Source organism: Balaenoptera acutorostrata, chromosome 1 (assembly GCF_949987535.1).
Source record: "Balaenoptera acutorostrata chromosome 1, mBalAcu1.1, whole genome shotgun sequence".
Taxonomy (NCBI): domain Eukaryota; kingdom Metazoa; phylum Chordata; class Mammalia; order Artiodactyla; family Balaenopteridae; genus Balaenoptera; species Balaenoptera acutorostrata.
The window spans coordinates 110076957-110090863 of NC_080064.1; the positions used below are offsets into that span (position 1 = coordinate 110076957).

The 13907-nt window shown below is 41.8% G+C and overlaps 1 protein-coding gene across 6 annotated transcripts in view; it reads left to right on the plus strand.

The window, feature by feature from the left end:
* The window catches only part of GABPB2 (GA binding protein transcription factor subunit beta 2), a 28510-nt gene extending 19666 nt beyond the window's left edge, over positions 1–8844 (plus strand). For all 6 annotated transcript variants that reach the window (XM_057548945.1, XM_057548952.1, XM_007178025.3 and 3 more), the window contains 2 exons: positions 3122–3252; positions 3380–8844. In XM_057548945.1, the coding sequence (XP_057404928.1) occupies positions 3122–3252; positions 3380–3679 (431 nt within the window). In that variant the 3' untranslated portion in view covers positions 3680–8844. The remainder of the gene's footprint in view (positions 1–3121; positions 3253–3379) is intronic.
* Positions 8845–13907: the final 5063 nt, after the last annotated feature.

A 13907-nucleotide genomic window follows, 5' to 3' on the forward strand; every position in this document is an offset into this window, starting at 1 on the left:
GGATAGGAAGCTTTTCAATGTATATGCTTTTATAGCTTTTAATCTTTGAACCATGTGAATGTATTACTTATTCAAAAAATACATAAGTAAATTTTTTTTGAAAAAAGAAAGAAACTAATCATTACAACTTCATTCCTCAGAAATGCTGGAGAAGGAGGGTTGGTATAATTACCTTTTGTGTCATCAAAATTTTGACTTGGCCTAAATAATTATGGGGATTTTATAATTTTCAAAATATTTGAATTGATGGATCTTTGCAGTATGGGAAGAAAGAGTAGAAATTAAACCTTTATAATTCAGGCTTTGGTATCGTAAGTTCTTGGAGCTTTATTTGGAAATATACCACTGATATTTTTGTGGACATGATTATCATTTAAAGTTTTGGGGGGCTCATTGAGTAAGTGAGAGACTCTGCTTGTAATGGAGTTAAATAAATGAGAACGAAGTTGTTTTAAGGAAAAAATAAAATTTGAGGTTTTGCCTAGATAAACTACACTACTTTTTTTTAAATTTTTTTTTAAATTACTTATTTATTTATTTTTGGCTGCGTTGGGTCTTTGTTGCTGCATGCGGGCTTTCTCTAGTTGCGGCGAGCGGGGGCTACTTTTCGTTGCAGTGTGCAGGGTTTCTCATTGAGCCCAGAGCAAGGGCTCTAGGCGCATGGGCTTCAGTAGTTGTGGCACACGGGCTCAGTAGTTGTGGCTCACGGGCTCTAGAGTGCAGGCTCAGTAGTTGTGGTGCACGGGCTTAGTTGCTCCGCAGCATGTGGGATCGTCCCTGAGCAGGGCTCAGACCCGTGTCCCCTGCCTTGACAGGCGGATTCTTAACCACTGCGCCACCAGGGAAGTCCACTACACTACTTTTTACAGATGCATTTAACCAGGCCCAAAGAAGGAGAGCTGAAATTTTGTGAATTAATTGTAAGAAATTTTTAATCCCAGACAGAATTTCCATTTCCACTTAGCAGATATCCAAGCTGCTTTCTACTGCTATCAGTTGATGAGTGTTCAAGGAATACAAGCTAATCTTAAAATCAACCAAACCAAATAACTAGGTAAATCTGCTTTAAACAAAAATCGTAATGCATCCTAAAACCTAAGTATAATTTTAACTTTTTATTTTGAGATACTCATATATTCATTCATGTATAGTTGTAAGAAGTAATACAGAAAGATCCCGTATACCTATCACCCAGTTTCCCCCAATGGTAACATTTTGTATAACTCTAGTACAATATTACAGACAGGAAATTGACATTGGTACAATCCACCAACCTTATTGAAATTTTTTCCAGTTTTATATGCATTCATTTGTGAGTTTGTGTTCTATGCAATTTAATGCATGAGCACCACCAAAGCTGAGATACAAAACAGTTCCATCACCGAGATTCCTTGTGCTACTCTGTATCCCTTGTGTTATAGCCACTTCCCTTCCCACCTCATTCCTAACCACTGGCAACCACTAACTAACTCATTTGTTCTCTATCTTTATACTTTTGTCATTTCAAGAATGTTATATAAATGGAATCATACAGTATATAGCCTTTTGAGATTGGCTTTTTTCTCTCAGCATAATTCCCTTAAGGTCTATCCAAGTTGATGTTTGTATCAATAGTTCATTTCTTTTTATTGCTGAGTAGTATTCCATGGTATGGGTGTACCATAGTTTGTTTAACCATTTACCTACTTAATCTGTCTCCAGGGTTTGGCTATATCTGAGTAAAGCTGTTATGATCAATCATGTACAGGTTGTATGGGAACATAAGTTTTCAATTTTGGGGTAAATTTCCAAAAGTAAAATCTCTGGGTCATATGGTAAATGCATGTTTACTTTTTTTTTTTTTTTAATTTATTTATTTATTTATTTATATTTGGCTGTGTTGGGTCTTCGTTTCTGTGCGAGGGCTTTCTCTAGTTGCGGCGAGCGGGGGCCTCTCTTCATCGCGGTGCGCGGGCCTCTCACTGTCGCGGCCTCTCCCGTTGCAGAGCACAAGCTCCAGATGCGCAAGCTCAGTAGTTGTGGCGCACGGGCTTAGTTGCTCCGTGGCATGTGGGATCTTCCCAGACCAGGGCTCGAACCCGTGTCCCCTGCATTGGCAGGCAGATTCTCAACCACTGCGCCACCAGGGAAGCCCTGCATGTTTACTTTTATAAAACACTGCCAAACTATTTTCTACAGTGACTGTACCATTTTACATTTCCACCAGCAATTTATTAATAATCCAGTTTCCCACATTCTTGCCAGCGTTTGGTGGTATCACTATTTTTTTTTTTAATTTTAGCCATTCGGATAGGTGTGTAGTGCATCATGTGTGTTGTGTGCATATGTGTGTTGACCCTTTTCTCACTTATCTGTAAGAGAAATCGTTAAATTAGACACAGCTAATGGCAAACTGCTTTCATGAAAGGTTTCTCAAAATTCTTATTTAAGATATCAGACCTACTTTAGATAAGTTATTCCTGCAGAATTGTAAGCTAAGTGGTCACAGCTTCTGATCTACAGTCAGACATTTCTATATAAAAGCCTCAGAGTTGGGTCTTAACTGCATGGCTTCCAAACCTGCAAATCTTCACCCTTCCTTTCTGAGGTCTTCTTAGTGCCTCTAATCTTTTTGGTTTCTCTCTGTAAAGCCATGCCTTGCCTGTTGATTCTAAAATCCAAAGATATATGAACAGTGAGATATCAGAGAATATATTTTAGTTTAGATGATTTTTTTTTTTTGGCTGTGTTGGATCTTTGTTGCTGTGTGCGGGCTTTCTCTAGTTGCGGTGAGCAGGGGTACAGGGGTTACTCTTCATTGCAGTGCACGGGTTTCTCATTGCGGTAGCTTCTCTTGTTGCAGAGCACGGGCTCTAGGTGAATGGGCTTCAGTAGTTGTGGCTCACAGGCTCTAGAGCGCAGGCTCAGTAGTTGTGGAGCACGGGCTTAGTTGCTCCGCGGCATGTGGGATCTTCCCAGACCAGGGCTTGAGCCCGTGTCCCCTGCATCGGCAGGTGGATTCTTAACCACTGCGCCACCAGGGAAGCCCTATATTTTAGTTTATTGTCTGATTCAAAGTAAGCAAAGTCTCTTTGTTTTACTATGTATTCATCACCTCCAATTGGTGTCCTTTGGCTTATAGTTCTAACTGTACCTGCTGGTCAGGTTGCAGAGGAGACTGTCATTGAAGAAGAGGCAGAAGAAGCAGAGAAATTGCCACTGACTAAGAAACCAAGGATAGAAGAGATGACAAACAGTGTGGAGGAAAGCAAGGTAATGTTTTTAGCAGTGGTGGAGAGAAGAGAAGGCAAAGATTCAAAAGCCAGAACTTTCAAGGCCCAAACCCTTCTTTTTTTGTCTACTCTCAGGAATTCTTACCTGTGGTGGTTTACTTTTACAGGAAGGCACTGAAAGAGAGCTACTTCAGCAGCAACTCCAGGAGGCTAATCGAAGAGCCCAGGAATACCGACACCAGCTCCTAAAGAAAGAGCAGGAGGCAGAACAGTACCGCCTCAAGCTAGAGGCCATGGCCCGACAGCAGCCCAATGGAGTTGATTTCACCATGGTTGAAGAGGTGGCTGAGGTAGATGCTGTAGTAGTTACAGAGGGGGAGATGGAGGAGAGAGAGACAGAAATGACTGGAGCAGTAGGGACCACAGAGCCTCATACTGGAGTTTCCATGGAAACTGTTTCAACTTAATGTGCAAGGGCCACAGCTTGTGCTGTGTCCATCTTTTTCCTCTTTTTAAAAGAAAATACAAAGGACAAACATTGTATAAAAATTAAGAATGTCCTAAAGAAGAAAACTATAGCAGGGTACAGAGTTTGGGCTCAGGAAGGCTCTCTATGCAACTGGAAAATTCAAAGCCAAATTTAGGGAACAAGTCTTCTGAGGGACCAAAAGAATAAGGACCAAATTTCTCAGCTCACATCATTGCTTGAAGCATAGAGGTAAAAGAATGCTGGATGTTGCAGATTGATTGTTTTTTAAATAACTGACTTTCTATCAAAAGATTTTAAAATAATATCCCTAATATGGACACGCCCAGAGCCTTTAATATTATAGTTGTACCATCAAGTGACCTGAAACTTTGCCTTAGGTTTATGATGTGTACCTGTTAGAGGAGAAACCTAATTGGGAGGAGGGATTAGACGCAAGTTTTGGGGAAGAGAAAGAAATATATTCCACTTCCGAAGGAACGGGCAGGCACTCCCCACTATCCTGAGTTAATTTCACTGAAAAGAAATGTGTGATTGCCTGACTAAATTTGCATCCATTGTGTGTCCATAGCTCAGATGCCAGTTTAAGAAACTGAAATAGAATTTTTAAAAACTGGAAAGGAGAGAAGTGTATATAAATCCAAAATCCTCCAGGCTGTGCCTCTGCAATGCTGGAAAGTGGCCAGAAAGAGGCTCGTGGGGTTAGGAAACAATCTGATCCTGAGATACCAACTTTGCTCTGGCTGGATTTTATGAAATTGCAATCAGGAGGGTAGTCTGTTGTCAGAACAACTTGCTTCCAACCATTTATTTATGTAATGTCAAGCTTTAATATCAACTTTTTAATTTTATAAAACTTTGTTGAGTTTTCTAAGTGTGCCTTTCTGTGGAACTTACGTGGTATCCTCTCATATGCAAGAAAAGACAGGGGGAGAGATGAATGCTGAGGACGTTGTATAGCTTTCTCCATCTTATTTGAGTTGAGTAAATCGCTCTATTTCCTTAAGGTCGGGCCTTGTGCAGAGCTTTTGTGCCTTATAGGTGCTCAGTATGTGCTGGCAGAGGGAGTGAGAACTACCAGTGCCGTAATGTAAGGAACCAAAGATTCTGACCAGATGCTTCGTCACCTTACTGTCTTCTCTCCCACTATGCCTGCTCCCTTTGCCTATATACTTTTGAAAGTGTTTCATTGCTGGGATTTCTTGGAGTTTTTTTTAAAAAAAAGGGAATACGGATGGAGAGAGAGGGGTTATGGAGAGGTCATCATCCTGGACTTGCTTGCTTGCTTGCTTTGTTGTAAATTAGAAGCAACCAGAGGGAGCTGTGCCAAGTAAACATTTGAATGACTGTTTAGAATATGGTTTTCTTAATTATCAATCACGGGGAAAACATACATTTTTAATTTGGAATAAAATGTGACAGTTAACATGGTTCTGTTTACCTTGATTAGTGAAGTAATTTGCTGCAGTTTTCCAGAGGTGCAGAATCATTTGGGGCTCAAAATAGACTGAAAACATAACTCCCCAAACCAAATTTAACAAACAGAATTGGCTATTAGAGGTTTATAGACAAAAATATCAGTTTTTTTTGTTTGTTTTTTTAAATTTATTTATTTATTTATTTTGGCTGCGTTGGGTCTTTGTTGCTGTGCGCGGGCTTTCTCTAGTTGAGGCGAGCGGGGGCTACTCTTCGTTGCGGCGCACGGGCTTCTCATTGCGGTGGCTTCCCTTGTTGTGGAGCACGGGCTCTAGGTGCGCAGGCTTCAGTGGTTGCAGCACGTGGGCTCAGTAGTTGTGGCTCACGGGCTCTAGAGCGCAGGTTCAGTAGTTGTGGCACACGGGCTTAGTTGCTCCGCGGCATGTGGGATCTTCCTGGACCAGAGCTTGAACCCATGTCCCCTGTGTTGGCAGGCTGATTCTTAACCACTGTGCCACCAGGAAGGCCCAAAAACATCAGTTTTGAAATTAATCTTGGCTGTGGGCCACCGTAGCTAGGTTTTCTCCATGGACCAAGTACTAAGCACTTCCCAGATGATCAGAGATTAGTCTGCACTGTTGGGGATGATGGAGAAATGCAGTGGAGCAGCCTAGGTAAGGGAGAGGGTAAAATTGTGGTATCTGCTGTCAAATCGTCCTATTTCTGTTTGCAATATTTTTCCTTTTTCTGAGTCCCTTTGTGAATCAGGTGCTAACAATAAGCTGCTATTGTGTGCCATTTCAAAGCTTTAGCTTAACTATAGAGGGACCAAGTGTTATTTTAGATGTGTTTTGTGTGTGTTCTTGGTGCATACATTGACTTTAATTCCTTCTTTTATTCTTTCCTGTTAAGGGAGTGGAGGTTAACTGTGTAGAAAATATGCAGGCCCAACCACCTCACTCTCTGAGGTAGCTTCTGATTGAGGGCGGGGAGTTTCCATCCAACACTCCCTTCTGAGCATACAGAGTCCCTACTGTTTGGGGGAACTGTTTAGAGTTTCTTATTATTCTTTTTTTGTAAGAGCCTACCATTCCCACCCAGTAAAATATCTAATACAGCCCAAGTCATTTTTGATGATGGGGTCTCTGAGATAGGGAGTTAAAGGGGGAGTTGGGATAGGGAGAGAGAGAAGGGAAATGTCTAGAAAGGGGTGGGTAGCAAAAGGGCATTTGTTTTTATTTACTTGGAATAGACCTTTTAGCATCCCAGAGAAGGGAAATAGGACTTGATCTCTAATTGTATTGCCATAGAGAGAATGGTAGGTCAGGATCCCTTGAAGTAGTTAGATTAAATATTAAAGACATGAATGGCAGTACCGTTGTATGATTTTGCATATTTTTCTGGATCAGCCATGGAAGTTGGAAAAATGTTGCTATATCTTCTGGGTTTGGGGATTCCAACTGGCTTATTGGTAAGGTTGGATTACAGAGAATCAAACAGACAAATGGTTCAGAGATGGTACTTGAGCAGGAGAAACCTGAAGCCTAGGATGATTGCCTACTTTAAAATAAAGCTGCTTTAATAATATCAGTATTAATATAGGAATATTAGACCCTACATTTACATTTTAGTTTTAAGCTTTCCCCTAAAAAGGAGAAAGAAATAAATCTTAATATTTCTGTTCTTGTTCCTGGCTTCAGGGAAATTACTTACAAATGTATAAATGTACATTCCCTTCCTATCATTACCTCTGTGGGATCCCTTAATTGTAATGCCAGAGTTGAGGTCTCTTAATTGAAATATGGGAGAACTTGGCTTTAGGTTTTCTGTATATTGAACTCAGCACCTTAAAAGATGTTCTTTTTCTCTGTCAGATCTGTGTTTCGTAATTTTTGCCTTTGCTTCTCCCCCTTTTTCAGCCTTAGCACTGCATTATTAAAATGTTTGTGTCTGCTTAGTAATATTAGAAATCTGTGGCATGCAAAATGACTTTCTTTCTTTATATTGCTGTAAAAGAAATGAATTTAACAGAGGGCTCTCCAGTTGAAGTTAGGTGTTTTGTGACCAGGGCATTTTTAACATCCCTTTGCTGCATGTATATATTGTGTACGTTTATAAATACATATGAATTTTCCCACTTTTCTCTTTGTTTATTTGAGGTTCAACTCTAAAGTACCTGGTAAAAGCTGGAAATATTTTTATTTCATTAAAAGCATTAGAGAGGGTTTCTTTCAATTGAGTAAAGGCACTGAGGAAGAAAAAGCATTACTTTGGCCCTTTTTCTGAGAGGCATGCTCAACAGGCAGTAATGAGAAACCTGAGGAGTGAGGCCCTAGGGAGAGCTAGTACCTAGCTTTGCAGAGATTTCTTTAGCATACAGTGTGATGACATCGCGTAAACTGAAAGATTCAGAGCAGGGTCGGGGTAGAGATGGAGCTGCCTTTCCACAGAGCAAACCTCCTTTCAGCTCCTATGGTAGCTGTTTTGACTGGCATTTGTATAATTTCTTACACCTCTGAAAAGGAAAGAAACCCTAGATAAAGTTCCATGGCAGAAGGAGCAGACATTCTATACATCTGCTTCCCAGTTTAGACATCTCAGCCTTTGAAGGAATGATCATTTTGAGAAAACTTCTGTGGCTCTTTCCTAACAAACAACATTATGGACCCCCAGAGCTAAAAGACATGAGGCATATAGTGAACTATTCCCAGAAGTTTAATATTGAGTGGGAATCGGTTTTTGTCCAGATTTGTTGGAGAATGGCCTCCTGTTCTCTACTTGTTATATAGACAGCTCTGTATGGCCAGAAAAGGAGCTTTAGAATGGAATACATATTAAGACCGCCTATGTGCTGCTCTAGGCTCTTATCTATTTCCACTTTATGTGATCTTTTCCCCTTCTGAGTTAGTACTCTATTTCCTATGCCAATATATTTAACAAGAGACCAGGAGCAAGAAGGATGTGAATTCGAATTAAGTAGCTTTGAACCTCTGGTGCTGCCTTTTTTTTTTTTAAGCCTCTCTTAAGATTAGGAGGTGGGGTGATATCCCTAGACTCCAGACTACTACATAGCAATTTGGCTTGTTAATGGCAGGAAATTGGGATTCCCTGTCTCTCTCCTCCCCTTTCCCCTCTAACTACTTTGCGTCTGTGACCCCATTGTTCTTATCTCATTGAGTCTTTCCCAGGCACTAGAATTTAATTAATAGGTCATTTCTAATCTATGGGCCTTGTCTTTCCTCTTTCTGTTCCCCTCCTTCCCTACCACATATTTTCTGTTTATTCTTAAGTGGTTTGTTTCTGAGAATTAATCTAGGTCATACCCTATATCCTGTGCTTCCTAGTTGGTTTCAGGCATCTTGCTCTATCAACAGTAATGATAGCAGCAGCTCCCTTCTCTGGCTTTGCCCTGTGTACTGTCCTTCTGCCAAGGCCATTTGTGTTGGGGGGAGCAGAGAAAGGGTAGGTGGGGTGCCTAGCTTCTTCTCAAAACATCTTCAGTTTTTCAGGTTGTCTGACAGCTTTATGTACAGTATGTTTTAAGAAAACTTAAGTATACTTCTCTTTTTTATTTAGGATTTTAATTAAATAGGGTTTGATTCTGATGAGCAAGTTTGTGTGTGTGTGTGTGTGTGTGAGCATTTGTGTGTATGTACACCTATACAGATCTATATTATATATACCATTTTTGTACTATCATTTAAAATAAAAAAATGTTTCTTACTAAAATGTCAAAGTCTTACCATTTCAGGTGTCATTGAAATTTTTTCCGTCTCCTGGGCAAAAATTGTATCTACTCCCTGGTCACAGATAATCCTTAAGAGCAAGTTTTCCCCATCCTACTGAGCTAATGAGGGTGGAGCAGCGGGAGGGTGGTTTTGTGAGGGGCATCTTCTTTCCCCTCTTGGTGCCTTCTTCTGACCCATTCACACTCTCTACCTTTTCCTTATCTAGCTACTCGTCAGCTGGTATTGTTAACAGGCAGAGCAAGTTGAGGTAAGAAGTGAGAATGGAGAGAACTTTTGACTGGCTTATTAATTTGCATCTTCTTTCCTTCTTTTATCCCCCACTCCCTTCCCTAAAAGCAAACCACCAAGAGAGGAGAATAGTAACTGAAGTAGATGATTCTGTGCCTTGTGTGGGAGTAAAGTCAATGCCAAGATAAGGGGCGGGGTGCGGGAAGAACATCAGGCCCAGGGAGGCTTGGACATAGTGCATTTGCTCTGCTGGCTTCTAAGCTACTCTTAGTTAATAAGGTGCTTGTTGTTATCTCAGTCTAATTCAGCACATATTTATTAAGTAAATATGAGTAGCAGTCTGGTTGTGGCGCAATCCCTGTTGATAGCCAGGGTTGAACAGACCCACCTGGCTGGCTACTTGGGTGTTCTAGTCTAGTGTATAGTGTTCTCAAAAGCTGCTCCATTGGCAATAAAGATGCCTTTCTCAGATAAAGGAACGTAGGGCTTCCCTGGTGGCGCAGTGGTTAAGAATCCACCTGCCAATGCAGGGGACACAGGTTCGAGCCCTGGTCCGGGAAGATCCCACATGCCGCGGAGCAGCTAAGCCCGTGCGCCACAACTACCGAGCCTGCACTCTAGAGCCTGCGCACCACAACTACTGAAGCCCACGTGCCTAGAGTCCCTGCTCCACGACAAGAGAAGCCACCACAGTGAGAAGCCTGCGCACTGCAACGAAGAGTAGCCCCCCGCTTGCCGCAACTAGAGAAAGCCCGCGCACAGCAACGAAGACCCAACACAGCCAAAAATAAATAAATAAAATTAATAAATTTAAAATAAATAAAGGAGGGTAATACCAAAGTCAAGGACATATAATAAGTATCAGTGTTCAACATTAGAATCTCCAGGTAAGCTCTCAAAGTCAGTATTTAGGAAATTGAACACTTACCATGTACTAGGCTGCATGTGGATAATTGCTTTTTGGTAAACAATACTGTGTACATATTAACTATAAGGTACATCTGGCAGGTACCTCATAAATGTATATATGGTCTTTGCTCTGCTGAGAGAAAAAGAGCAGGAACTCAGAAAGCCTTGAGAAGCAAAGAACTGAAAGTGTTGAATTAAAATCCTAGTGAGAGGGCTTCCCTGGTGGCGCAGTGGTTAAAAATCCACCTGCCAATGCAGGGGACACGGGTTCAAGCCCTGGTCCGGGAAGATCCCACATGCCGCGGAGCAACTAAGCCTGTGCGCCACAACTACTGAGCCTGCGCTCTAGAGCCCAGGAGCCACAACTACTGAGCCCACGTGCCACAACTACTGAAACCTGCACGCCTAGAGCCCGTGCTCTGCAACAAGAGAAGCCACCGCAATGAGAAGCCCACGCACCGCAACGAAGAGTAGCCCCCGCTCACCACAACTAGAGAAAGCCCACGTGTAGCAACAAAGACCCAGTGCAGCCAAAAATTAAAAAAAAATCCTAGTGAGAAAAATCATCAGGCATATGGGAAAGTTGGAAGGGAATTGGAGAGATAGGAACCTAGAGTTCTCTGAAGGGTAAATATTCTTAAATGATGGAAAAAACCATGAACTAGGGCAACTTGCCTAAGATTTTCTCTCTCTGTGAAAGTGAGCCCTCTACTCCAAGATCAGTAGGTAGAAAATACAAGAGAAGGTTGAAGTGGGAGCAGCCTAGTGATAATTACACCTATGTAGGAGTTTATGCAAGATGTCTGATAGCTAACAGTAAGTTTAGACTATAGGGGACCCCTGAGCCCTGTGTGGGGCTGCACTCTGCTACCATAAACAGTCCTAAAGTTTAAGAAAGTTCTTACTGTAAAGTAAAATGATATTTTAGAGGCCAATATCATAAATAATAACATGCTTTTAGTTTGTGCTACGTGTCAGTCAGTGAGCTAGGAACTTTGCATGCACACAAACATACCTATCTTGCAAGGTGTGTATTATCTAAAGTATATAGATATTAAAAAACCGGCTGTGACTTTGCCCCAAGTCCCTCAGCTTAAAAATTTTTTTTTCTTTCTAAAACTACAGTTTCTACATAGAGTTAGTAGCGTTTTTTTCCTCTGTAGTTTGTCCTTTAGTCACAATACCGTCTCACTTGACTTTGGGCAGCTTAATTCATCTCAAATTGCAGTTAAGAAACTGGAGAGAAGTAAATTCTCCAAGCAGCCTTTCTAGCAAAATCCCCAAATTAAGTTTTGCTTCAGAACTAATTCAGGAGGCATCTCCATAAAGCTGCTGGTCTGCAACACTTGAGCAAGGAGAGTCAAAGATAACCTCTCTTGCAGGAAATGGATGGTGTGCTGGATTCTTCTGTCTTTCCTTTAGATCACTTTCCTCCTTCCTGTATCTCGTTCTCTATCCTGGGAGGCTAACCTGTATGAATTTCATCAACGGGTTCCCTGTGCTTTGGCTTCCAGTTGGATTCAGTCAGTAGGGAGCTCTGGGCAGGAGACGGGATGGAGAGAAAAGACTGAAATCAGTGTATTGATTTCCCAGGTTCCCTCCCCTGGGGTCACCTGGACCTAGCTGTATCCTTTGATTAAAGGCCACTGCTCCACTCAATGCAATCTCTCCTTCCAAGTCTCAGTAGCCATTACCTCCCTTTGTCCTTTCAGGTGTAAGGCTGTTACTAGCCTCCAGTTACTGACCTATCCCTTGCCAACACTTTTTAAAAGTAGCCCTTCATTATTTTGAGCATGTCAACTATTTTCTGTTGGGACCCTAATACACCTGGTGAAGATAGGTGATCTTTTGGATTCATAGACTTCATATTTTATCCATGTACTTCAATCTTACTCTCATACATGTGACCTTAAATTCTTATGAGTCAACAGTTCTGAAGGGTCAACTGCTGGATTAAGTAACAGGGAGTGACTCATACCTGTGTGGTTCCCAAGTGTGGGGTAGTAGCATCAAGGAGACATAAATCTGAGAGATAATAATAGCTCAGGCCCCTGTGACTTAGCTACCAAAGAACCCAAGATGCTGAACAGCTTTTCAAGCTTTGTGACTGCGGAACCTTCTCTGTTTCAGGTCCCCAAAGCTTTATACAAGCTGATGGACTCTGCCTACTGGGGCCCTGGTTTCTCCATAACCTCCCAGGATACCTCTGAGAAATCAGCTTAGAAATCCCTCAGGATGATAACTTTATCCTGTTGGTACATTCTGTTTTTTCTAAAGACAAAGTCTGAGCTAATATCCTAATTTTAGAAAAAGACTATCAGGGCTTCCCTGGTGGCACAGTAGTTAAGAATCCGCCTGCCAGTGCAGGGGACATGGGTTCAAGCCCTGGTCCGCGAAGATCCCACATGCTGCGGAGCAGCTAAGCCCGTGTGCCACAACTACCGAGCCTGCGCTCTAGAGCCCGCAAGCCACAACTACTGAAGCCTGCGTGCCTAGAGCCCATGCTCAGCAGTAAGAGAAGCCACCGCAATGAGAAGCCGGTGCACCACAAAGAAGAGTAGCCCCCGCTCACCGCAACTAGAGAAAGCCTGAATGCAGCAACGAAGACCCAACACAGCCAAAAATAAATAAAATAAATTATTAAAAAAAAAAAAAAGACTATCAGCAGATTCCTGGGTTAGGATCATGTTTATCCCTGTGTTGACAGTGATAATAATTTCTTTCAGTTTATCCCTAATTTATTATTCACTACTCTGTCAGGATGAGGTGTTTCAGGATGAGTGCTAATGAATTGCATTCTTAATAGTCTATTTTGGGCAAATAACCATTTCCCACAAAGCACTTAATTTAAGCGTATATATTTATATGGTGCTTTATAAACCCCATGTTGGCATATGTTCTTTCCATACTTTACAAAAGAAATTGAGGCGCGGAGAGGTTAGTGGAATTGCCAAGATCACCCATAAAATTATTAAGTGGCAGAGTCCAAGGACTGTTGCTCTCACTGCAACATAGTTGCTTTCACTAGCCCTGAGAAGGTTCTGAGAGTCCAGCTTAGGCATTCTTGGCTAGAGAAGTTGCCATAGTGTTTTTGTTTGTTTGTTAATATTTATTTATTTTTGGCTGCGTCAGGTCTTAGTTGCCGCAGGCGGGATCTTTCGTTGCCACACGGGCTTAGTTGCCCCACAGCATGTGGGATCTTAGTTCCCCTACCAGGGATTGTACCAGCGTCCCCTGCACTGGAAAGCGGATTCTTAACCACTGGACCACCAGGAAAGTCCCCATAGTTTAGAAATACTAATAAATGAACATCCTTTACAATTAAACTGAAACCAGGACTTTAACCTGTAAATTGTTGCTTCCTGCAGAGTCACAAGGTTAAATTTCTATTGTACTTCTCTTTTGGGTCTACAGTTAAACCTGAGGATCTTTTACCCCTTTGTGACCACCATCAGGGCAAGAACTGAAGTATCTGTGAGACTTGGCCCTTAGAGGGCTATGAAAGGTTGCAGTCTTAGAATTTTTCTTTGTCCTGGCTTGGTTTGAAAAGGATAATGAAGTCAGGCGACTGGAAAGATTCTTTACTTCTTCCTTTCTCTCCTCCACTATCTAGCAACTAGCAATGATTTCAAAGTATCTCGGTTTAAGTAAGGCATCCAGTGAGAGAAAAAATTGAGATCTACAGGACCTCTCCAGCCCGGTGAAACAAGCTCCAAGCAGAAAGAGGGTAGACTCTGGAGGACAGCCAAATTTGGTGGAACAAGCTATCCGATGTATGAGAAGTGTTCAGAGGGCATTTTAAAACCTTGAGGGTAAAATCTATAAACGAAGTTTGTAAGGATACAAAGGGAAACGGATTGCAGAGTAGAAGCAGATCGCAAAGTTAGGAATAACAGCCCAAGGTGA